Genomic DNA, 24,030 nt, shown 5'->3' on the forward strand with positions numbered 1-24,030 from the left:
CCACCGGTGCCATCGGTAAGGGAAATCCCACCGGTGACCCCGGTAAGGGAAATCCCACCGGTGCCATCGGTAAGGGAAATCCCACCGGTGCCCCCGGTAAGGGAAATCCCACCGGTGCCCCCGGTAAGGGAAATCCCACCGGTGCCATCGGTAAGGGAAATCCCACCGGTGCCATCGGTAAGGGAAATCCCACCGGTGCCCCCGGTAAGGGAAATCCCACCGGTGCCCCCGGTAAGGGAAATCCCACCGGTGCCATCGGTAAGGGAAATCACACCGGTAACCCCGGTAAGGGAAATCACACCGGTGCCCCCGGTAAGGGTAATCACACCGGTGCCCCCGGTAAGGGAAATCCCACCGGTTCCCCCGGTAAGGGAAATCCCACCGGTGCCCCCGGTAAGGGAAATCCCACCGGTATCCCCGGTAAGGGAAATCCCACCGGTGCCCCCGGTAAGGGTAATCACACCGGTATCCCCGGTAAGGGAAATCCCACTGGTGCCCCCGGTAAGGGAAATCCCACCGGTGCCCCCGGTAAGGGAAATCCCACCGGTGCCGTCGGTAAGGGAAATCCCACCGGTAACCCCGGTAAGGGAAATCGCACCGGTGCCCCCGGTAAGGGAAATCCCACCGGTGCCGTCGGTAAGGGAAATCCCACCGGTATCCCCGGTAAGGGAAATCCCACCGGTGCCCCCGGTAAGGGAAATCACACCGGTGCCCCCGGTAAGGGGAATCCCACCGGTGCCGTCGGTAAGGGAAACCACACCGGTATCCCCGGTAAGGGAAATCATACCCGTGCCCCCGGTAAGGGAAATCCCATCGGTGCCCCCGGTAAGGGAAATCACACCGGTGTCGCCAGCGAGGGAAATCCCACCGGTGCCCCCGGTAAGGGAAATCCCACCGGTGCCGTCGGTAAAGGAAATCACACCGGTGCCGTCGGTAAGGGAAATCCCACCGGTGCCCCCGGTAAGGGAAATCCCACCGGTGCCGTCGGTAAGGGAAATCACACCGGTTCCCCCGGTAAGGGAAATCCCACCGGTATCCCCGGTAAGGGAAATCACAGCGGTGACGTCGGTAAGGGAAATCCCACCGGTAACCCCGGTAAGGGAAATCATACCGGTGCCGTCGGTAAGGGAAATCCCACCGGTGCCCCCGGTAAGGGAAATCACACCGGTGCCTCCGGTAAGGGGAATCCCACCGGTCCCTCCGGTAAGGGAAATCGCACTGGTGCCCCCGGTAAGGGGAATCCCACCGGTATCCCCGGTAAGGGAAATCCCACCGGTGCCCCCGGTAAGGGAAATCACACCGGTGCCCCCGGTAAGGGAAATCGCACTGGTGCCCCCGGTAAGGGAAATCACACCGGTGCCTCCGGTAAGGGAAATCGCGCCGGTGCTCCCGGTAAGGGAAATCACACCGGTGCCGTCGGTAAGGGTAATCACACCGGTGCCCCCAGTAAGGGTAATCACACCGGTGCCCCCGGTAAGGGGTGTCCCACCGGTATCCCCGGTAAGGGAAATCCCACCGGTGCCCCAGGTAAGGGAAATCCCACCGGTATCCCCGGTAAGGGAAATCCCACCGGTGCCATCGGTAAGGGAAATCCCACCGGTGACCCCGGTAAGGGAAATCCCACCGGTGCCATCGGTAAGGGAAATCCCACCGGTGCCCCCGGTAAGGGAAATCCCACCGGTGCCCCCGGTAAGGGAAATCCCACCGGTGCCATCGGTAAGGGAAATCCCACCGGTGCCATCGGTAAGGGAAATCCCACCGGTGCCCCCGGTAAGGGAAATCCCACCGGTGCCCCCGGTAAGGGAAATCCCACCGGTGCCATCGGTAAGGGAAATCACACCGGTAACCCCGGTAAGGGAAATCACACCGGTGCCCCCGGTAAGGGTAATCACACCGGTGCCCCCGGTAAGGGAAATCCCACCGGTTCCCCCGGTAAGGGAAATCCCACCGGTGCCCCCGGTAAGGGAAATCCCACCGGTATCCCCGGTAAGGGAAATCCCACCGGTGCCCCCGGTAAGGGTAATCACACCGGTATCCCCGGTAAGGGAAATCCCACTGGTGCCCCCGGTAAGGGAAATCCCACCGGTGCCCCCGGTAAGGGAAATCCCACCGGTGCCGTCGGTAAGGGAAATCCCACCGGTAACCCCGGTAAGGGAAATCGCACCGGTGCCCCCGGTAAGGGAAATCCCACCGGTGCCGTCGGTAAGGGAAATCCCACCGGTATCCCCGGTAAGGGAAATCCCACCGGTGCCCCCGGTAAGGGAAATCACACCGGTGCCCCCGGTAAGGGGAATCCCACCGGTGCCGTCGGTAAGGGAAACCACACCGGTATCCCCGGTAAGGGAAATCATACCCGTGCCCCCGGTAAGGGAAATCCCATCGGTGCCCCCGGTAAGGGAAATCACACCGGTGTCGCCAGCGAGGGAAATCCCACCGGTGCCCCCGGTAAGGGAAATCCCACCGGTGCCGTCGGTAAGGGAAATCACACCGGTGCCGTCGGTAAGGGAAATCCCACCGGTGCCCCCGGTAAGGGAAATCCCACCGGTGCCGTCGGTAAGGGAAATCACACCGGTTCCCCCGGTAAGGGAAATCCCACCGGTATCCCCGGTAAGGGAAATCACAGCGGTGACGTCGGTAAGGGAAATCCCACCGGTAACCCCGGTAAGGGAAATCATACCGGTGCCGTCGGTAAGGGAAATCCCACCGGTGCCCCCGGTAAGGGAAATCCCACCGGTGCCGTCGGTAAGGGAAATCCCACCGGTGCCCCCGGTAAGGGAAATCGCACCGGTGCCGTCGGTAAGGGAAATCCCACCGGTATCCCCGGTAAGGGAAATCCCACCGGTGCCGTCGGTAAGGGAAATCCCACCGGTATCCCCGGTAAGGGAAATCCCACCGGTATCCCCGGTCAGGGAAATCCCACCGGTGCCGTTGGTAAGGGAAATCCCACCGGTGCCCCCGGTAAGGGAAATCCCACCGGTGCCCCCGGTAAGGGAAATCCCACCGGTATCCCCGGTAAGGGAAATCCCACCGGTATCCCCGGTCAGGGAAATCCCACCGGTGCCGTTGGTAAGGGAAATCCCACCGGTGCCCCCGGTAAGGGAAATCCCACCGGTGCCCCCGGTAAGGGAAATCCCACCGGTATCCCCGGTAAGGGAAATCCCACCGGTGCCGTCGGTAAGGGAAATCCCACCGGTATCCCCGGTAAGGGAAATCCCACCGGTATCCCCGGTAAGGGAAATCGCACCGGTGCCCCCGGTAAGGGAAATCCCACCGGTGCCGTCGGTAAGGGAAATCCCACCGGTATCCCCGGTAAGGGAAATCCCACCGGTATCCCCGGTAAGGGAAATCCCACCGGTGCCCCCGGTAAGGGAAATCCCACCGGTGCCCCCGGTAAGGGGAATCCCACCGGTGCCGTCGGTAAGGGAAACCACACCGGTATCCCCGGTAAGGGAAATCATACCCGTGCCCCCGGTAAGGGAAATCCCATCGGTGCCCCCGGTAAGGGAAATCACACTGGTGCCCCCGGTAAGGGAAATCCCACCGGTATCCCCGGTAAGGGAAATCCCACCGGTATCCCCGGTAAGGGAAATCACACCGGTGCCCCCGGTAAGGGAAATCACACCGGTGCCCCCGGTAAGGGAAATCGCACCGGTGCCCCCGGTAAGGGAAATCCCACCGGTGCCGTCGGTAAGGGAAATCCACCCGTGTGCCGTCGGTAAGGGAAATCCCACCGGTATCCCCGGTAAGGGAAATCCCACCGGTTCCCCCGGTAAGGGAAATCCCACCGGTTCCCCCGGTAAGGGAAATCACACCGGTGCCCCCGGTAAGGGAAATCACACCGGTATCCCCGGTAAGGGAAATCCCACCGGTGCCGTCGGTAAGGGAAATCCCACCGGTATCCCCGGTAAGGGAAATCCCACTGGTGCCCCCGGTAAGGGAAATCCCACCGGTTCCCCGGGTAAGGGAAATCCCACCGGTTCCCCGGGTAAGGGAAATCCCACCGGTTCCCCGGGTAAGGGAAATCCCACCGGTGCCCCCGGTAAGGGAAATCATACCGGTGCCGTCAGCGAGGGAAATCGCCACATCTTCAGCCACTGAAAGAAGGTTTCTGTAAGTTTGACATCATGCTCGTGGCAGTCAGCCTCTGGTTTCCTCGCGTGTTCTCAGCAATTGGGGGGGAGGAGGGGGCACACTTTTTAAACGCCTTCTCAGAACTTCTTCCCAGTCCAATCGGGAGATGATGCAAAGATCTGTAGAGGGAAAGCTGGTATTGAGGCAGCAAGAGGCTGCAGAAGGATTTGGACAGGTTAGGGGAGTGGACAATGAAGTACATTGTGGAAAAGTGTAAGGTTATGCATTTTGGAAGGAGGAATTTAGGCATAGACAGTGCTGTCTGAAAGAAGGCAGCATGGTAGCACAGTGGTCAGCACTTTGGCTTCACAGAGCTCTGTTCCTTGTCTATGAATAAAGCTTTAATCTTAAAGTTGAAGTAGATGCTTTATTGTGAGTTTGTTCTCTCTCCAGCCCTTAACTTATGTTACATCTGAGCTGCCTGTCTGTTCTGGTCCCACCTGCCATTCCTGTGAAATGCCCTCTAACTTCCTGTCTGTCTCTATTTATACCTCTCCTGTGCTCCCCCTGGTGCTTGCTCAGTTGTATTGCATGTACATTGACCCCTTGTCTGTACAGATCACTACAAGCACCAGGGTCCCAGGTCCGATTCCCGGCTTGGGTCACTGTGCGGAGTCTGCACGTTCTCCCCGTGTGTGCGTGGGTTTCCTCCGGGTGCTCCGGTTTCCTCCCACAGTCCAAAGATGTGCAGGTTGGGTGGATTGGCAATTCTGAATTCTCCCTCAGTGTACCTGAACAGGTGCCGGAATGTGGCGACTAGGGGTTTTTCACAGTAACTTCATTGCAGTGTTAATGTAAGCCCACTTGTGACACAAATTAAGATTATTATTATAGACAGTTTGACATTTTAATATCTTTGTAAACTAGTTATACCTCCAAAACATACCCCAATCCCCTCCCACCCTCCCCTGCCCATCCAATGCCCCCCCCCCCCCCCCCATTCCCTCCCCTCTTTCATTGCTGGTGACAAACAGCTCCACCTCGAATGGAGCCCCTCCCCTGATCCCCGAGGGCAAACTTAATGTTTTCCAGTAGCAGGAACTCTGCCACCTCCCCCAACCACTCCGAAGCTCCAGGTGGCACCACCGACTTTCCATCCAAGTAGGGTTCATTGCAGAGTCAAAGGTCATGACGTCGGCCACCTTCTGCTAGAGCAGCCTGGCCAACTCCAATACACCAAACAGCCTGGCCACCACTCCCTCCCTCCTCCAGATCCTCTAAATTGGATCTCTCCCCGACAGGGCAAACCCCTCAGGTTGGCAACAATATCGACATGGCCGCCAATCTGAAATGCTGCCTCAGCTGATTCCAGATTTCAGGGATATCACCACCACTGAGCCCACCAGATTCCTGACTGGGGAGAACGGAGAGGGACAATGATCAATGCTTTTCAACATGCCCAACACAGGAAGCCAGCACCATTTCCCCCACACCGACCCCTGCTCTCCCACCTTCTCTACATTGGCCGCCCAGTATTAATACAACAGGCCCCACCCCCTCCCCGATCACCGACTCCTCTGCAGATAGGGTCTCCGGATCCCAGGGGCAGGATTCCCTCAGCCCTGGGCCAGGCCGGAGAATCTCCGCAACCGGGCCACGCCACCGGCCATTCTCCACAGAGCGGAGAATCGGCGCCGGTCGTGGGGTCTATGTGGCCGACGTGGTTGGTGCGGTCGGCGTGGGGTCTATGTGGCTGGCGTGGGGTCTATGTGGCCGGCGTGGTTGGTGCGGCCGGCGTGGTTGGTGCGGCCGGCGTGGTTGGTGCGGTCGGCGTGGGGTCTATGTGGTTGGTGTGGCCGGCGTGGTTGGTGTGGTGCTGGCGTGGAGTCTATGTGGCCGGCGTGGGGTCTATGTGGCCGGCGTGGTTGGTGCGGCCGGCGTGGGGTCTATGTGGCCGGCGTGGGGTCTATGTGGCCGGCGTGGTTGGTGCGGCCGGCGTGGTTGGTGCGGCCGGCGTGGTTGGTGTGGCCGGCGTGGGGTCTATGTGGCCGGCGTGGTTGGTGTGGCCGGCGTGGGGTCTATGTGGCCGGCGTGGTTGGTGCGGCCGGCGTGGGGTCTATGTGGCCGGCGTGGTTGGTGCGGCCGGCGTGGGGTCTATGTGGCCGGCGTGGTTGGTGCGGCCGGCGTGGAGTCTATGTGGCCGGCGTGGTTGGTGTGGCCGGCGTGGGGTCTATGTGGCCGGCGTGGTTGGTGTGGCCGGCGTGGAGTCTATGTGGCCGGCGTGGTTGGTGTGGCCGGCGTGGTTGGTGTGGTGCTGGCGTGGGGTCTATGTGGCCGGCGTGGGGTCTATGTGGCCGGCGTGGGGTCTATGTGGCCGGCGTGGTTGGTGCGGCCGGCGTGGGGTCTATGTGGCCGGCGTGGTTGGTGCGGCCGGCGTGGTTGGTGCGGCCGGCGTGGGGTCTATGTGGCCGGCGCGGTTGGTGTGGCCGGCGTGGGGTCTATGTGGCCGGCGCGGTTGGTGCGGCCGGCGTGGGGTCTATGTGGCCGGCGTGGTTGGTGTGGCCGGCGTGGAGTCTATGTGGCCGGCGTGGAGTCTATGTGGCCGGCGTGGGGTCTATGTGGCCGGCGTGGTTGGTGTGGTCGGCGTGGGGTCTATGTGGCCGGCGTGGTTGGTGTGGCCGGCGTGGAGTCTATGTGGCCGGCGTGGGGTCTATGTGGCCGGCGTGGTTGGTGTGGTCGGCGTGGTTGGTGTGGCCGGCGTGGGGTCTATGTGGCCGGCGTGGTTGGTGTGGTCGGCGTGGGGTCTATGTGGCCGGCGTGGTTGGTGTGGCCGGTGTGGTTGGTGCGGCCGGCGTGGGGTCTATGTGGCCGGCGTGGTTGGTGTGGCCGGCGTGGGGTCTATGTGGCCGGCGTGGTTGGTGCGGCCGGCGTGGAGTCTATGTGGCCGGCGTGGTTGGTGCGGCCGGCGTGGGGTCTATGTGGCCGGCGTGGTTGGTGTGGCCGGCGTGGGGTCTATGTGGCCGGCGTGGTTGGTGCGGCCGGCGTGGAGTCTATGTGGCCGGCGTGGTTGGTGTGGCCGGCGTGGGGTCTATGTGGCCGGCGTGGGGTCTATGTAGCCGGCGTGGTTGGTGCGGCCGGCGTGGTTGGTGTGGCCGGCGTGGGGTCTATGTGGCCGGCGTGGTTGGTGCGGCCGGCGTGGTTGGTGTGGCCGGCGTGGAGTCTATGTGGCCGGCGTGGTTGGTGCGGCCGGCGTGGTTGGTGCGGCCGGCGTGGTTGGTGTGGTGCTGGCGTGGGGTCTATGTGGCCGGCGTGGTTGGTGCGGCCAGCGTGGGGTCTATGTGGCCGGCGTGGGGTCTATGTGGCCGGCGTGGTTGGTGCGGCCGGCGTGGGGTCTATGTGGCCGGCGTGGGGTCTATGTGGCCGGCGTGGGGTCTATGTGGCCGGCGTGGTTGGTGCGGTGCTGGCGTGGGCTCTATGTAGCCGGCGTGGTTGGTGCGGTGCTGGCGTGGGCTCTATGTAGCCGGCGTGGTTGGTGCGGTCGGCGTGGGGTCTATGTGGCCGGCGTGGTTGGTGTGGTGCCAGCGTGGGGTCTATGTGGCCGGCGTGGGGTCTATGTGGCCGGCGTGGGGTCTATGCGGCCGACCTGCCGATTCTCGGGCCGAGTGGCCGTTGTGGAAAAGCTGAGTCCCACCGCTGCTGTTCACACCTGCTCTCAGCTGGCGGGAACTCAGCAATGGCGTGGATACTCTGCCGCCGGATTTGAGAATCCCACCCCAGGTGTCTTACCTGCCCACACAAAGGCCAAAATTAGCATGTCCACCCTCAGATAAAATGCTTTGGGGAGGAAAATCACACCAGTGCCCCCGGTAAGGGTAATCACCCCCCCCCCCCCCCCCCTTTCAGTGCCTCTCCATTCCTTCAACAACCGAAGTGCGATGGCCAGGGGCTCGATAGCGAGAGGAAACAGCAACGGGGACCCTCACCCCTGACCTGGGCTGTCTCTCGTGTAGCCGCCTGTCATCTCAGCTGGTGAGCTAACAGATAGCTGGCCTTCTCCCCAAACCCAGAGAACACACGCAGCAGGATCACTGACAACCCTGTCAATACCAAATCGAACTCCGCCTGCAACATCTCTCCACCAACAGCTCCTTTGTCAAGGCCACTGAATACAGCCAGTCCACTTCCATAAGACCATAAGACATAGGAGCGGAAGTAAGGCCATTCGGCCCATCGAGTCCACTCCACCATTCAATCATGGTTGATTTCAACTCCATTTACCCGCTCTCTCCCCATAGCCCTTAATTCCTCGAGAAATCAAGAATTTATCAATTTCTGTCTTAAAGACACTCAACGTCCCGGCCTCCACCGCCCTCTGTGGCAATGAATTCCACAGACCTACCACTCTCTGGCTGAAGAAATTTCTCCTCATCTCTGTTCTAAAGTGACTCCCTTTTATTCTAAGGCTGTGCCCCCGCGTCCTAGTCTCCCCTGCTAATGGAAACAACTTCCCTACGTCCATCCTATCCAAGCCATTCATTATCTTGTACGTTTCTATTAGATCTCCCCTCAACCTCCTAAACTCCAATGAATATAATCCCACGATCCTCAGACGTTCATCGTATGTTAGGCCTACCATTCCTGGGATCATCCGTGTGAATCTCCGCTGGACCCGCTCCAGTGCCAGTATGTCCTTCCTGAGGTATGGGGCCCAAAATTGCTCACAGTATTCTAAATGGGGCCTAACTAGTGCTTTATAAAGCCTCAGAAGTACATCCCTGCTTTTATATTCCAAGCCTCTTGAGATAAATGACAACATTACATTTGCTTTCTTAATTACGGACTCAACCTGCAAGTTTACCTTTAGAGAATCCTGGACTAGGACTCCCAAGTCCCTTTGCACTTTAGCATTATGAATTTTGTCACCGTTTAGAAAATGGTGCCTCTATTCTTTTTTCCAAACTGCAAGACCTCGCACTTGCCCACGTTGAATTTCATCAGCCACTTCTTGGACCATTCTCCTAAACTGTCTAAATCTTTCTGCAGCCTCCCCACCTCCTCAATACTACCTGCCCCTCCACCTATCTTTGTATCATCGGCAAACTTGGCCAGAATGCCCCCAGTCCCGTCATCTAGATCGTTAATATATAAAGAGAACAGCTGTGGCCCCAACACTGAACCCTGCGGGACACCACTTGTCACCGGTTGCCATTCCAAAAAAGAACCTTTTATCCCAACTCTCTGCCTTCTGTCTGACAGCCAATCGTCAATCCATGTTAGTACCTTGCCTCGAATACCATGGGCCCTTATTTTACTCAGCAGTCTCCCGTGAGGCACCTTGTCAAAGGCCTTTTGGAAGTCAAGATAGATAACATCCATTGGCTCTCCTTGGTCTAACCTATTTGTTATCTCTTCAAAGAACTCTAACAGGTTTGTCAGGCACGACCTCCCCTTACTAAATCCATGCTGACTTCCAGAATAGAATCAAGCAACCTCTGCCTTTCCATTCTCCCAACCTCTTCAATTCTCTTCAGCGCTTCCCAAACCGTGGAAGGCGATACGCCTCCATTCTGGTTAAACTCTACAGAGTTCTCTCTGGCCGAGGCTGCCCTCCTGCAAAACTTCTTGTCCACCAGGAGCACCGAGTCTAACCTCCACGGAGGCCGCTGCGCTCGATCTGTCTCGAACTTCACGTCCACATAATGTGGCGCGTGGTCTGATGTCACTATCGGGGTATATTCCGCCCCCAAATCCTCGGGAGTATCGATTTGTATTCGGGAGTATACCCGATGCATGTGGGAGACGGAGAACTCCCTCTCCCGTGGATGCCTAAGCCTCCACGGATACACCCCCACCCCACCCCTCCCCATCTGTTCCTTCACCATTCCCAACCTTACTAACCAATCAGGGCTCCAGCTGCTTCGAGTCCAAATCACAGTTCCAGAAACTGATGAGAGTCAAGATATGAATGGCCGCCAACATCCTCTGAAACCTCCACGTCATCCCAATTTGATGCATGCATATTGACTAAGACAAGCAGCCAATCCTAACCATCACATACCGTCCCCCCACCCGGGCCCAGTAAAAGCTACTCCCTTATTGAATAGGATCTCAGTGCCTCTCACCATTCAATCAAAACCTGGGTGGAACGGCTGTCCCACACATCCCTCCCTTACCCTCTCTGATCCTTCAACCTTGAATGTATCTCCTGCAAGAAGACAACATCCGCCTTTAAGCTCTTCAAGTGAGCAAAAACCCAGGATCTTTGCATCAGGCCATTCAACCCCCTCTTTATTGTCACAAGTAGGCTGACATTAACACTGCAATGAAGGTACTGTGAAAATCCTCTAGTCCCCACATTCCGGCGCCTGTTCGGGTACACAGAGGGAGAATTCAGAATGTCCAATTCACCTAACAGCACGTCTTTCGGGACTTGGGAGGAAACCGGAGCACCCGGAGGAAACCCACGCAGAGAACGTGCAGACTCCTCACCGACAGTGACCCAAGCCGGGAAATGAGGGGGGATCTGATAGAAACCTGTAAAATTCTAACAGGACTGGACAGGGTAGATGCAGGAAGGATGTTCCCGATGGTGGGTGTGTCAGGAACCAGGGGTCACAGTCTGAGGTCACCGGGTAGACCATTTCGGACAGAGATGAGGAGACATTTCTTCACCCAGAGAGTGGTCGGCCTGTGGAATTTGTTACCACAGGAAGTAGTTGAGACCAAAAAGTTGCATGTTCTCAAGAAGCAGTTAGATACAGCACTTAGGGCAAATAGAATCAAAGGATATGGGGGAAGCGGGATTAGGCTATTGAGTTGGATGATTAGCCATGATCATAATGAATGGTAGAACAGGTTCGAAGGGCCGAATGGCCTCCTTCTGCTCCTATTTTCTATGTTTCTATTTTTTCATGTTTCTCTCTGACTGCTCCCCCCTTGTTGCTTACCTGAGGTACTGTATTGGCATGTTGTGGAGATTGGTTTGATGGACCAATCGAGGGTGGTCCACATTTACCAGGTTTATATAATAGATGTGACCAGTTTCAGTCCCCACGGCAATATGGTTGGAGGAGGGACAGCACATCATATCTGTGATCTGAAAAAGGAATAAGTAAATTAAATTAATTTAAAATTATCACTGTTTTCGTTTCAGGATGCACTTCAGATTCCTGGTGGATTTATTATAACTTTTCCCACCACCCCCTTTGCCCAGGAAACCAGGGATGGGGCAGTTGAATGCAGCAGGGATTCACCATGGCATTCCTGCCTTGATCTAGTTTTAAACTGGAGGCGGAGGGAAGACTTGCGGAAAGCCCACTTCAGAGTGAGGTACCTTTCAGACCAGTGACACCCACACACACAGAGCTGAGCAGGGGGAGCAGAACGGGGGGCAGCAAAGAGGAGGCAGGAGAGAGGAGGCAGGAGGGAGGAGAGAGGAGGCAGGAGGGAGGAGACAGGAGAGAGGAGGCAGGAGAGAGGAGGCAGCAGAGAGGGGACAGGAGAGAGGAGATAGCAGAGAGGAGGCAGGAGAGAGGAGACAGGAGAGAGGAGACAGGAGAGAGGAGACAGCAAAGAGGAGGGAGGAGAGAGGAGACAGGAGAGAGGAGACAGGAGAGAGGAGACAGGAGAGGGGAGACAGGAGAGAGGAGACAGGAGAGAGGAGGCAGGAGACAGGAGAGGGGAGACAGGAGAGAGGAGACAGGAGAGAGGAGACAGGAGAGAGGAGACAGGAGAGAGGAGGCAGGAGACAGGAGAGGGGAGACAGGAGAGAGGAGACAGGAGAGAGGAGACAGGAGAGAGGAGACAGAAGAGAGGAGGCAGGAGGCAGGAGAGAGGAGACAGGAGAGAGGAGACAGGAGAGAGGAGACAGGAGAGAGGAGGCAGGAGACAGGAGAGGGGAGACAGGAGAGAGGAGACAGGAGCGAGGAGACAGGAGACAGGAGAGGGGAGACAGGAGAGAGGAGACAGGAGAGAGGAGACAGGAGAGAGGAGACAGAAGAGAGGAGGCAGGAGGCAGGAGAGAGGAGACAGGAGAGAGGAGGCAGCAGAGAGGAGACAGGAGACTCAGACACACACAGAGCTGAGCTGCAGCAGGTGAAGAATGACAGTCGTTTCTAGGTACGTTTAAAATGAGGGACCTGGAAGAAGGCGGGTGACTGTTTATCTGTGTCAGTTGAAGCAGTTCAGAAACAATTGTGGCCCGATGATCTTTTATGTTTGGTCAGTTTTTCACTTGTTATTTTCTAAATTGGCTATGTTCTGAGTAATTCAGTTTCCATCTGGTACATTTTAGATAATAATGCAGTAAATTGAAGTTGTGGCAGGACAGTCTTGGGCAACCACGAGTTGAGGAAGTGATGGGGCTGGAGGAGATGAAGCTTCAAATGTCGGAGTTTGAGCAGTCACTGGTCTGACTGCACTGAGGGTACGTGAGGCTGGGGGGGGGGGGGGAGACGAGGTGAACGCCCCCTTTCTGGAGGTGGTCACTCTGCAGGCGAGGAACTGGGTGACGGGCTGGCAGTGCAAGAGGAGCAGACAGCGGGAGTCCCTCGTGTACATCTCACCCTCCAGCTGCTGTTCTGTACTTCACACCGGCTGTGGCACTGTTTACTCTGAAGGGTACAGTCGGTAGGTCACAGGTCACTGTGGGTGACTCGGTTGTTCAGGGGTATCTGAGGCGGGGGGGGGGGGGGGCAATAGGGGTGCAGAGGAACGGAGAAAGGAAGATCAGCAAAGAAATAATGTTGTAGGATTCCATAGTTAGAAAGACAGGCAGACACCCTCACACGTCACTCAATGCTGGTGTGCTGTCTCCCTGTGCGAGAGTCAAGAATGTCACTGAGCAACTGCCAAGTGGGAAACGGGGAGTGTGTGGGGGCGGATGCAGGATTACTGACCTGTTCTCACTTGCCAGGCTCAGTGTAGGATCAGGGGCCAGGCTTAGCAACAACTTGCATTTATATAATCAAATATATTGTTAATGGGGCCTAATCTGCGATTTGAAGCCCAGACTAAGTGGGGAACAGTGGAAGATTTTCCCATCAAGAAAGTCTGCTGGGAACATACTGGGGTTTAAACTAGTCTGGCAGGGGGTGGGCACCGGAGCAATAGGTCAGAAGGTGAAAGCATTGAGGGAGAACTAGGGAATAGGGCCAGTATGGCTCTGAGGCAGAGCAGACAGGGAGATGTTGCTGAACACAGCGGGTCTGGTGGCCTGAAGTGCATATGTTTTAATGCAAGAAGTATTACGGTAAGGCAGATGAATTTAGAGGTTGGATTAATACTTGGAACTATGATGTTGTTGAGGGAAGGACAGGATTGGCAGCTAAACGTTCCAGGATTTAGATGTTTCAGGTGGGATAGAGGGGGATGTAAAAGGGGTGGCGGAGTTGCCCTACTGGTCAGGGAGAATATCACAGCTGTACTGCGGGAGGACACCTCAGAGGGCAGCGAGGCTATATGGGTAGAGATCAGGAAAATGAAATGAAATGAAAATGAAATGAAATGAAAATGAAATGAAAATCGCTTATTGTCACGAGTAGGCTTCAATTAAGTTACTGTGAAAAGCCCCTAGTCACCACATTCCGGCGCCTGTCCGGGGAGGCTGGTACGGAAATCGAACCTTGCTGCTGGCCTGCCTTGGTCTGCTTCAAAAGCCAGCGATTTAGCCCAGTGAGCTAAACCAGCCCCCATAAGAAGGGTGCAGTCACAATGTTGGGGGTTTACTACAGGCCTCCCAACAGCCAGCGGGAGATAAAGGAGCAGATAGGTAGACAGATTTTGTAAAAAAGTAAAAACAACAGGGTTGTTGTGATGGGAGACTTCAACTTCCCCAATATTGACTGGGACTCACTTAGTGCTAGGGCTTAGATGGGGCAGAGTTTGTAAGGAGCATCCAGGAGGGCTTCTTAAAACAATATGTAGACAGTCCAACTTGGGAAGGGGCTGTACTGGACCTGGTATTGGGGAAAGAGCCCGGCCAGGTGATAGAAGTTTCAGTAGGGGAGCATTTCGGGGACAGTGACCACAATTCAGTCAGTTTCAAAGTGCAGGTGGACAAGGATAAGAGTGGTCCTAGGGTGAATGTGCTAAATTGGGGGAAGGCTAATTATAACAATATTAGGCAGGAACTGAAGAACCTAGATTGGGGGCGGATTTTTGAGGGTAAATCAACATCTGACATTTGAGAGGCTTTCAAATGTCAGTTGAAAGGTATTCAGGACCGGCATGTTCCTGTGAGGAAGAAGGATAAATATGGCAAATTTCAGGAACCTTGGATAACGAGAGATATTGTAGGCCTTGTCAAAAAGAAAAAGGAGGCATTTGTCAGGGCTAGAAGGCTGAGAACAGACGAAGCCCGTGTGGAATATAAGGAAATTAGAAAGGAACTTAAGCAACGAGTCAGGAGGGCTAGAAGGGGGTCACGAAAAGTCATTGGCAAATAGGGTTAAGGAAAATCCCAAGGCTTTCTACACGTACATAAAAAGCAAGAGGGTAGCCAGGGAAAGGGTGGGCCCACTGAAGGATAGGCATGGGAATCTATGTGTGGAGCCAGAGGAAATGGGCGAGGTACTAAATGAATACTTTGCATCAGTATTCACCAAAGAGAAGGAATTGGTGGATGTTGAGTCTGGAGAAGGGTGTGTAGATAGCCTGGGTCACATTGAGATCCAAAAAGACGAGGTGTTGGGCGTCTTGAAAAACATTAAGGTAGATAAGTCCCCAGGGCCTGATGGGGTCTACCCCAGAACAGTGAAGGAGGCTAGAGAGGCAATTGTTGAGGCCTTAACAGAAATCTTTGGATCCTCACTGTCCTCGGGTGATGTTCTGGAGGACTGCAGAATAGCCAATGTTGTTCCTCTGTTTAAGAAGGGTAGCAAGGATAATCCAGGGAACTGGTGAGCCTTACATCAGTGGTAGGGAAATTACTGGAGAGAATCCTTTGAGACAGGATCTACTCCCATTTGGAAGCAAATGGACGTATTAGTGAGAAGCAGCAAGGTTTTGTGAAAGGGAGGTTGTGTCTCACTAACATGATAAGAGTTTTTCGAAGAGGTCACAAAGATGGATACAGAACTGGCTAGGTCATAGAAGGCAGAGAGTAGCAATGGAAGGGTGCTTTTCTAATTGGAGGGCTGTGACTAGTGGTGTTCCGCAAGGATCAGTGCTGGGACCTTTGCTGTTCGTAGTATATATAAATGATTTGGAGGAAAATGTAACTGGTCTGATTAATAAGTTTGCGGATGACACAAAGGTTGGTGGAGTTGTGGATAGCGATGAGGACTGTCAGAGGATACAGCAGGATTTAGATTATTTGGAGACTTGGGCGGAGAGATGACAGATGGAGTTTAATCCGGACAAATGTGAGGTAATGCATTTGGAAGGTCTAATACAGGTAGGGAATATACAGTGAATGGTAGAACCCTCAAGAGTATTGAAAGTCAGCGATATCTAGGTGTACAGGTCCACAGGTCACAGAAAGGGACAACACAGGTGGAGAAGGTAGTCAAGAAGGCTTACGGCATGCTTGCCTTCATTGGCCGGGGCATTGAGTATAAGAATTGGCAAGTCATGTTGCAGCTGTATAGAACCTTAGTTAGGCCACACTTGGAGTATAGTGTTCAATTCTGGTTGCCATACTACCAGAAGGATGTGGAGGCTTTAGAGAGGGTGCAGAAGAGATTTACCAGGATGTTGCCCAGTATGGAGAGGTTGAATAAACACGGTTTGTTCTCACTGGAACGACGGAGGTTGAGGGGCGACCTGATAGAGGTCTACAAAATTATGAGGGGTATAGACAGAGTGGATGGTCAGAGGCTTTTCCCCACGGTAGAGGGGTCAATTACTAGGGGGCATAGGTTTAAGGTGCGAGGGCCAAGGTTTAGAGGAGATGTATGAGGCAGTTTTTTTACACAGAGGGTAGTGGGTGCCTGGAACTCGCTGCCGGAGGAGGTGGTGGAAGCAGGGACGATAGTGAAGTTTCAGGGGCATCTTGACAAATACATGAATAGGATGGGAATAGAGGGATACGGACCCAGGAAGTGTAGAAGATTGTAGTTTAGACGGGCAGCATGGTCAGCACGGGCTTGGAGGGCCGAAGGGCCTGTTCCTGTGCTGTACTTTACTTTGTTCTTTGTTCTAACAGGAGCCTGTCCAGTGGAGCGTGTCAGGCCAGGAGTGACGAATAGCTTTAATAGTGGCAGAGTTGGGCGATGCAGTAATGTACGTGTGCCCACCTCTCGAGGGTATACATCACACAATGGTGCACAGCCAGTTGGGTGAAAGAGCGAGGTTTCACAGTACAGCAGAGAAGGAAGGCATTCTGACCTTCACACTGAGCTCACTGTTTAAAACAGCTAACCAATTACAAATCCCACCCTTTGTTCCCCCTACAGGCCTGTCAGTATTTTGAGGCAAAGTTTCAAATCAGACAGAAAACGGGATTGTTTACCTGTACAAAAAGGATAAAAGTGCTGATGCATTTCCCATCCTCAATTGACCACACCTGCACGATACCCATTGATCTTGCTGACTGCAAAAAAACACAGTACACTGGATTGTACACAAACAACAGTGATGTGGAGATGCCGGCGTTGGACAGTAAGAGGTCTTACAACACCAGGTTAAAGTCCAACAGGTTTGTTTCAAACACGAGCTTTCGGAGCGCAGCTCCTTCCTCAACAGTAACAGCAGAGTGCTCACTGCTTCTTCCAAACCCTCATTCGGTTTTCTATTCAGGTCTGAACTTCTGCCTAACCTAGATGCAAACTCTTCCATGGAACAGTTCAGAGGGAGCTTTACTCTGTATCTAACCCCGTGCTATCCCTGTCCTGGGAGTGTTTGATGGGGACAGTGTAGAGGGAGCTTTACTCTGTATCTAACCCCATGCTGTACCTGTCCTGGGAGTGTTTGATGGGGACAGTGTAGAGGGAGCTTTACTCTGTATCTAACGCCGTACTGTACCTGTCCTGGGAGTGTTTGATGGGGACAGTGTAGAGGGAGCTTTACTCTGTATCTAACCCCGTGCTGTACCTGTCCTGGGAGTGTTTGATGGGGACAGTGTAGAGGGAGCTTTACTCTGTGTCTAACCCCGTGCTGTACCTGCCCTGGGAGTGTTTGATGGGGACTGTGTAGAGGGAGCTTTACTCTGTATCTAACCCTGTGCTGTTTTGTATGTCTTGAGGACTGTCATTTTAACCCACCCCATACTGGCTGCAAAGTTAACTCGGCTTCTAGAAATTTACAACAATAATAATAATCAGGGGTGAGCTGGCAAGATGGATACAGAACTGGCTAGGTCATAGGAGGCAGAGAGTAGCAATGGAAGGCTGTTTTTCTAATTAGAAGGCTGTAACTAGTGGCGTTCCGCAGGGATCAGTGATGGGACCTTTACTGTTCCAGACGACACATTATGTCACCTACCCTGCACATCTTTTTGGGTAGTGGGAGTGAGATCCACGCAGACACGGGCAGTGTTATTTTTAATCTTACCACACAATACTTTTTCCCTGTTCCAAGCAGAGCTGCTGATACAAAGTCCCCACTTTGTGTCGACAAGATTGTTTTTACGTTGCTCTGCCTCGATAGCTTGTAAATATATACTGAACCCTGAAAGAAAGGGAACAATCAATACTTCACCCAGGCATTCCAATACCTTAAGCATCTCCACACTTCACTAAAACCAGCTTCCTCATTTGTCATCACCCACAAACTGACACTGTTCCCTCAGCTACAAGTCCCAACGGCAGCTTGCATTTAAAGTTGAGGTCTTGAAAATAAATTACGTGCAAGACCAGCCCAACACAGAATCTCATGGAACACCATTTACGACGTATTTCCACTCCAAGGAATTTATTTTTATGCCATAATCTCTTTTTATAGTGATTATAGAGTGGGATGTACTTCTGAGGCTGTATAAGGCTCTGGTCAGACCCCATTTGGAGTATTGTGAGCAGTTTTGGGCCCTGTATCTAAGGAAGGATGTGCTGGGGCCTTGGAAAGGGTCCAGAGGAGGTTCACAAGAATGACCCCTGGAATGAAGAACTTGTCGTATGAGGAACGTTGAGGACTCTGGGTCTGTACTCGTTGATGTTTATGTTTTGGGGCAGCAGGGTAGCATGGTGGTTAGAATAAATGCTTCACAGCTCCAGGGTCCCAGGTTCGATTCCCGGCTGGGTCACTGTCTGTGCGGAGTCTGCACGTCCTCCCCGTGTGTGCGTGGGTTTCCTCCGGGTGCTCCGGTTTCCTCCCACAGTCCAAAGATGTACGGGTTAGGTGGATTGGCCATGCTAAATTGCTGGTAGTGTCCTAAAAAGTAAGGTTAAGGGGGGGTTGTTGGGTTACGGGTATAGGGTGGACACGTGGGTTTGAGTAGGGTGATCATTGCTCGGCACAACATCGAGGGCCGAAGGGCCTGTTCTGTGCTGTACTGTTCTATCTATGTACTCTATGTTTAGAAGGCTGAGGGGAGGATCTTATTGAAATTTACAGGATACTGCGAGGGCTGGATAGAGTACACGTGGAGAGGATATTTCCATTTGTAGGAAAGACTAGAACCTGCTTCCGGTTGCGGCTATGCGGAGCTAAGCCGCACGTTCGGCAGCTCCCACTATTTAGGGACTTTTGGGCCGTTTCGAGGGCCCCAAACGGCGCTGTTTCTACGCATCCCGGTGGGGGAAGGTGCCTGGAAGAACTTGCCCCACACTATATGGTGCTCACCTGCAGTGAGAAGAAGAAAAAGGCTGCAGTAACTCCCCCAAAAAAACGGGGGGAAAAAACAAAATGGCAGCTGGCGCTCCCGCTATTTAGGGACTTTTGGGCCGTTCTGAGGGCCCCAAACGGCGCTGTTTCTACGCATCCCGGTGGGGGAAGGTGCCTGGAAGAACTTGCCCCACACTATGTGGTGAAAAAGGCTGCAGTAACTCCCCCAAAAAAACGGGGGAAGAAAAACAAAATGGTGGCCGGCGCAACACCCGAGGACTGGTGGAAGTGGGCGCAGGAGCAACAGGCCTCGCTCCTACGTTGGTTTGCTGAGCTGAAGGCTGAGCTGCTGGACTCCATGAATGCAACTACGGACAAGCTGCTTGGGACCCAGGCGGCCCAGGAGGAGTCTATTCGGGAGTTGCAGCGGAAGGCCGCTGAGAGGGAGGAGGAGGCCGTAGTCCTCGTGGGGAAAGTGGAGTTGCACGAGGCACTTCATAAAAAGTGGCAGGACCGCTTGGAGGAGCTGGACGTTCGCACGAGGCGAAGGAATTTGAGGATCCTGGGCCTGGCGGAGGGGCTGGAGGGGTCGGATCTCCCGGCGTACGTGACCACGATGTTGAGCTCGTTGATGGGAGCGGGGTCCTTCCATTTGCCCCTGGAGCTCGAGGGAGCGCACAGAGTGATGGCCAGGAGGCCCAAGGCAGGTAAGCCCCCGAGGGCGGTGCTGGTGCGGTTCCACCGATTCAGTGACCGGGAGTGTGTGCTGCGCTGGGCCAAGAAAGAGAGGAGCAGTAAATGGGAGAATTCGGTAGTGAGAATCTACCAGGACTGGAGTGCGGAGGTGGCTAAGCGGCGGGCCGGGTTCAACCGGACGAAGGCGGTGCTTCATGCTAAGCAGGTCAGGTTTGGAATGTTGCAGCCTGCGCGCCTGTGGGTGACATACAAGGACCGGCACCATTACTTCGAGTCCCCGGAGGAGGCGTGGGCCTTTGTACAGGCGGAGAAGCTGGACTCGAGCTAGGGTCTGGGGACATACTTTGGCCGGCGTTGTTTCCGCTGTGGCTGATTTGTTCCAACTGTTTCAACTTTTTTAACTTCGACATGTGTGTTATGTTTGCTGGTTTTCTGTTTGCTCTGGTTACGGGTGGGTTTGTTTGTTGGGCATGGTTGTGGGTTAGGTGGGGAGTGTTGGGGGTTTGTGTTCTATATGTTCTCTTCTGTACGGGGCTGAGGATTGAGGTGAACCTGGATTTTGGGGAACTGCGTCGGAAGGGTGGGGTGTGGCAGTGTGAAAGCGCGGGCTTTCCTCTGGTTTCCCGCGCTGCGGGGCAGGGGGGTGGAGCTTGCGGTGGGGGCGGGGCCTCTACGGGTCTTCTTTCCCGTGCTGCAGCAATGCCAAGGAGGTGTGGCAAGAGGGGGACGACCCCATGCCGGGAGGGGATGGGTTTTGGCGGGAGCTGCCGGGGTCAGCAGAAGTCAGCTGACTCACGGAAGTACCATGGAGGGTGCGCCGCGGGGGGGGGGGGGGGATACCGGGTTGTTGCTGGAACGAATGCAGGCTTCATGGGGCGATTGTAGGGCCGCATCCCGGACCTGGAGGCAGGGGGCCTGATCAGGGGGGGACTTTAACACTGTGCTGGATCCCACACTGGACCGGTCCAGTCAAGGACGGGTAGGAGACTGGCGGCGGCCAAAGTGCTGAGGGGATACATGGACCAGATGGGAGGGGTGGATCCCTGGAGGTTTGGGAGACCGAGAGCGCGGGAGTATTCCTTTTTCTCTCATGTCCATAGGGTTTATTCCCGGATAGACTTTTTTGTCCTGAGCAGGGGATTGATTCCGAGGGTGCAGGATGCCGAGTATTCGGCCATAGCGATTTCGGACCATGCCCCGCATTGGGTTGATCTGGAGATGGGGGAGGCATGGGACCAGCGCCCGCTCTGGCGCCTGGATGTGGGGATGCTGGCGGAGGAGGAGGTGTGTAAGAGGGTTCGGAGAAGCATTGAGGGGTTTCTGGATACCAATGATACGGGGGAGGTCCAGGTGGGGATGGTCTGGGAGGCTCTGAAAGCAGTGATCCGGGGGGAGCTGATCTCCATCCGGGCCCACAGGGAAAGGAGGGAGAGGAAGGAGAGGGAGAGACTGGTGGGAGGGCTCCTGGAGGTGGACAGGAGATACGCAGAGGCACCGGAGGAAGGGTTGCTGGGAGAACGGCGCAGATTGCAGGCCAATTTTGACTTGTTGACCACCAGAAAGGCGGAGACACAGTGGAGGAGGGCGCAGGGCGCGGTATATGAGTATGGAGAGAAGGCGAGCAGGATGTTGGCGCATCAGCTCCGCAGGCGAGATGCGGCTAGGGAAATTGATGGAGTGACGGATAGGGGTGGGAATGTAGTGCAGAAGGGGACAGAAGTAAACGGGGTCTTTAGGGACTTTTACGAGGGATTGTACCGGTCGGAACCTCCGAGGGGGAGAGAGGGGATGGAGAGCTTCATGAACAGGCTATGTTCCCCAAGGGTTCAAGAGAGGCTGGTAGAGGGGCTGGGGGCGCCGGTAAAGTTGGAGGAGCTAGTCAGGGGGATCGGGCAAATGCAGTCAGGTAAGGACTGGTAAAATATGCGGACCTGGTGGGTCCACTGCTGGTGCAAACTTTCAATGAGGCGTGGGAGGGGGGGGGCTTTGCCCCCGACGATGTCGCGGGCACTGATCTCTTTGATCCTAAAACGGGATAAGGACCCCTTGCAGTGCGGATCATATAGGCCTATCTCGCTCCTTAACGTAGACACTAAGTTGCTGGCGAAGATCCTGGCTACCAGGATAGAGGATTGTGTGCCAGAGGTAATTCATGAAGATCAGACAGGATTTGTCAAGGGGCGGCAGCTCAACACGAATGTGCGGAGACTGCTCAATGTTATCATGATGCCGGCAGTGGAGGGGGAGGCGGAGATAGTGGTGGCGCTGGACGCAGAGAAAGCGTTTGATAGAGTTGAGTGGGGGTACCTGTGGGAGGTGCTGGAGAGGTTTGGATTTGGGGAGGGATTCATCAAATGGGTGAGGCTGCTTTACGCGGCTCCGATGGCGAGTGTAGTCACAAATGGAAGGAGATCGGAGTATTTTAGGCTTTATCGTGGGACCAGGCAGGGGTGTCCCCTGTCCCCCCTGCTCTTTGCACTGGCGATTGAACCGCTGGCCATGGCGTTGAGGGAGTCTGGGAAGTGGAGGGGTCTGGTGCGGGGTGGGGAGGAACACCGGGTATCGCTGTATGCAGACGACCTGCTGTTATATGTGGCGGACCCAGAGGGGGGAATGTCGGGGGTGATGGAACTGTTAGCGGAATTTGGGGGCTTCTCGGGCTATAAGCTGAACTTAGGAAAGAGCGAGGTATTTGTAGTGCACCCGGGAGATCAGGAGGAGGGAATTGGGAGGCTCCCCTTCAGGAGGGCAGTGAAGAGTTTCAGGTACCTGGGGGTGCAGGTGGCCAGGAGTTGGGGGGCTCTTCATAAGCTTAACTTCACCAGACTAGTGGAACAGGTGGAGGAGGAATTTAAAAGGTGGGACATGGTGCTGCTATCGCTGGCGGGCAGAGTGCAATCCGTCAAAATGACGGTTCTCCCGAGGTTCTTGTTCCTCTTCCAGTGCTTGCCCATCTTTATCCCTAGGGCCTTTTTTAAAAGGGTGACCAGCAGCATCATGGGATTTGTTTGGGCGCATGGCACCCCGAGGGTGAAGAGGGTCTTCTTGGAGCGGAGTAGGGATGGGGGGAGTGGCTGGCGTTGCCCAACCTCTCGGGGTACTACTGGGCGGCCAATGTGTCGATGGTGCGTAAGTGGGTAATGGAGGGGGAGGGGGCAGCATGGAAACGGATGGAGAGAGCGTCCTGTGAGGATACAAGTCTGGGGGCCCTGGTAACGGCGCCGTGGCCGCTCCCTCCCACGAGGTATACCACGAGTCCGGTGGTGGCGGCTACCCTCAAGATTTGGGGGCAGTGGCGGCGACATGGGGAGAAGTGGGGGGCTCGATGGAGGCTCCGTTAAGGGGGAACCATAGGTTCGTCCCGGGGAACATGGATGGGAGATTTCAGGGATGGTACAGAGCGGGCATTAGGCAGCTGAGGGACCTGTTTATTGATGGGAGGTTTGCGAGCCTGGGGGAGTTGGAGGAGAAATTTGGGCTCCCGCCAGGAAACATGTTTAGATATCTGCAGGTAAAGGCATTTGCTAGATGGCAGGTGGAGGGATTCCCTGCGCTCCCCGCGAGGCGGGTGAGTGACAGGGTGCTTTCGGGGTCTGGGTCGGAGAGGGGAAGATATCTGATATCTACAAGCTTATGCAGGAGGTGGAAGAGGCGTCAGTAGAGGAGCTGAAAACGAAGTGGGAGGGGGAACTGGGAGAACAGATCGAAGACGGGACATGGGCTGATGCCCTGGAGAGGGTAAATTCTTCCTCCTCGTGTGCGCGGCTTAGCCTCATTCAATTCAAGGTGCTGCACCGGGCCCACATGACTGGGACGAGGATGAGTAGGTTCTTTGGGGGTGAAGACAGGTGTGTCAGGTGCTCGGGGAGTCCAGCGAACCATGCCCATATGTTCTGGGCATGCCCGGCACTGGAGGAGTTCTGGAAGGGGGTGGCGAGGACGGTGTCGAGGGTGGTGGGATCCAGGGTCAAGCCAGGCTGGGGACTCGCGATCTTTGGGGTTGGGTTGGAGCCAGGAGTGCAGGACGCGAAAGAGGCCGGTGTGCTGGCCTTTGCGTCCCTAGTAGCCCGGCGAAGGATTTTGCTACAATGGAAGGACGCGAGGCCCCCAAGCGTGGAGACCTGGATCAATGACATGGCGGGCTTCATTAAGCTTGAGAAGGTTAAATTCGCCCTGAGAGGATCGGTGCAAGGGTTCATTAAACGGTGGCAACCTTTCCTCGACTTTCTGGCTCAACGATAGGGTACGGGGACAGTAGCAGCAGCAACCCGGGGGGGGGGGGGGGGGGGGGGGGACACGTTGATTATGTTTGCTTATTTTATTTAAATTTGATTTATTTAATTCTAATTTTTGGTTAAGTTCTCTTGTGGGGGGAGGGGGGGGGAGTGTGATACATGGGATGTTACGGTTTGGGGGGAATTGTGGGTGTTATGGGGCTGTTAGTTGCACATTACTGCTTGGTGCTATACTTGTTGTTATATTTTTATATTTTCTGTAAAAAATCCCAATAAAAATTATTTTTAAAAAAAGAAAAAACTAGAAGCAGGAGGACACCATCTCAGA

General features: G+C 55.1%; 1 protein-coding gene across 1 annotated transcript in view; it reads right to left on the bottom strand.

Moving 5' to 3' along the window:
* cfap43 (cilia and flagella associated protein 43) overlaps positions 1-24,030 on the bottom strand; it is a 273,825-nt gene that overhangs the window by 140,521 nt on the left and 109,274 nt on the right. The window contains 3 exon segments of the mRNA XM_038822192.1: positions 11,019-11,167; positions 16,523-16,603; positions 17,563-17,679. Of these exon segments, the coding sequence (XP_038678120.1) occupies positions 11,019-11,167; positions 16,523-16,603; positions 17,563-17,679 (347 nt within the window).

This window comes from Scyliorhinus canicula, chromosome 16 (genome assembly GCF_902713615.1).
Source record: "Scyliorhinus canicula chromosome 16, sScyCan1.1, whole genome shotgun sequence".
NCBI lineage: Eukaryota > Metazoa > Chordata > Chondrichthyes > Carcharhiniformes > Scyliorhinidae > Scyliorhinus > Scyliorhinus canicula.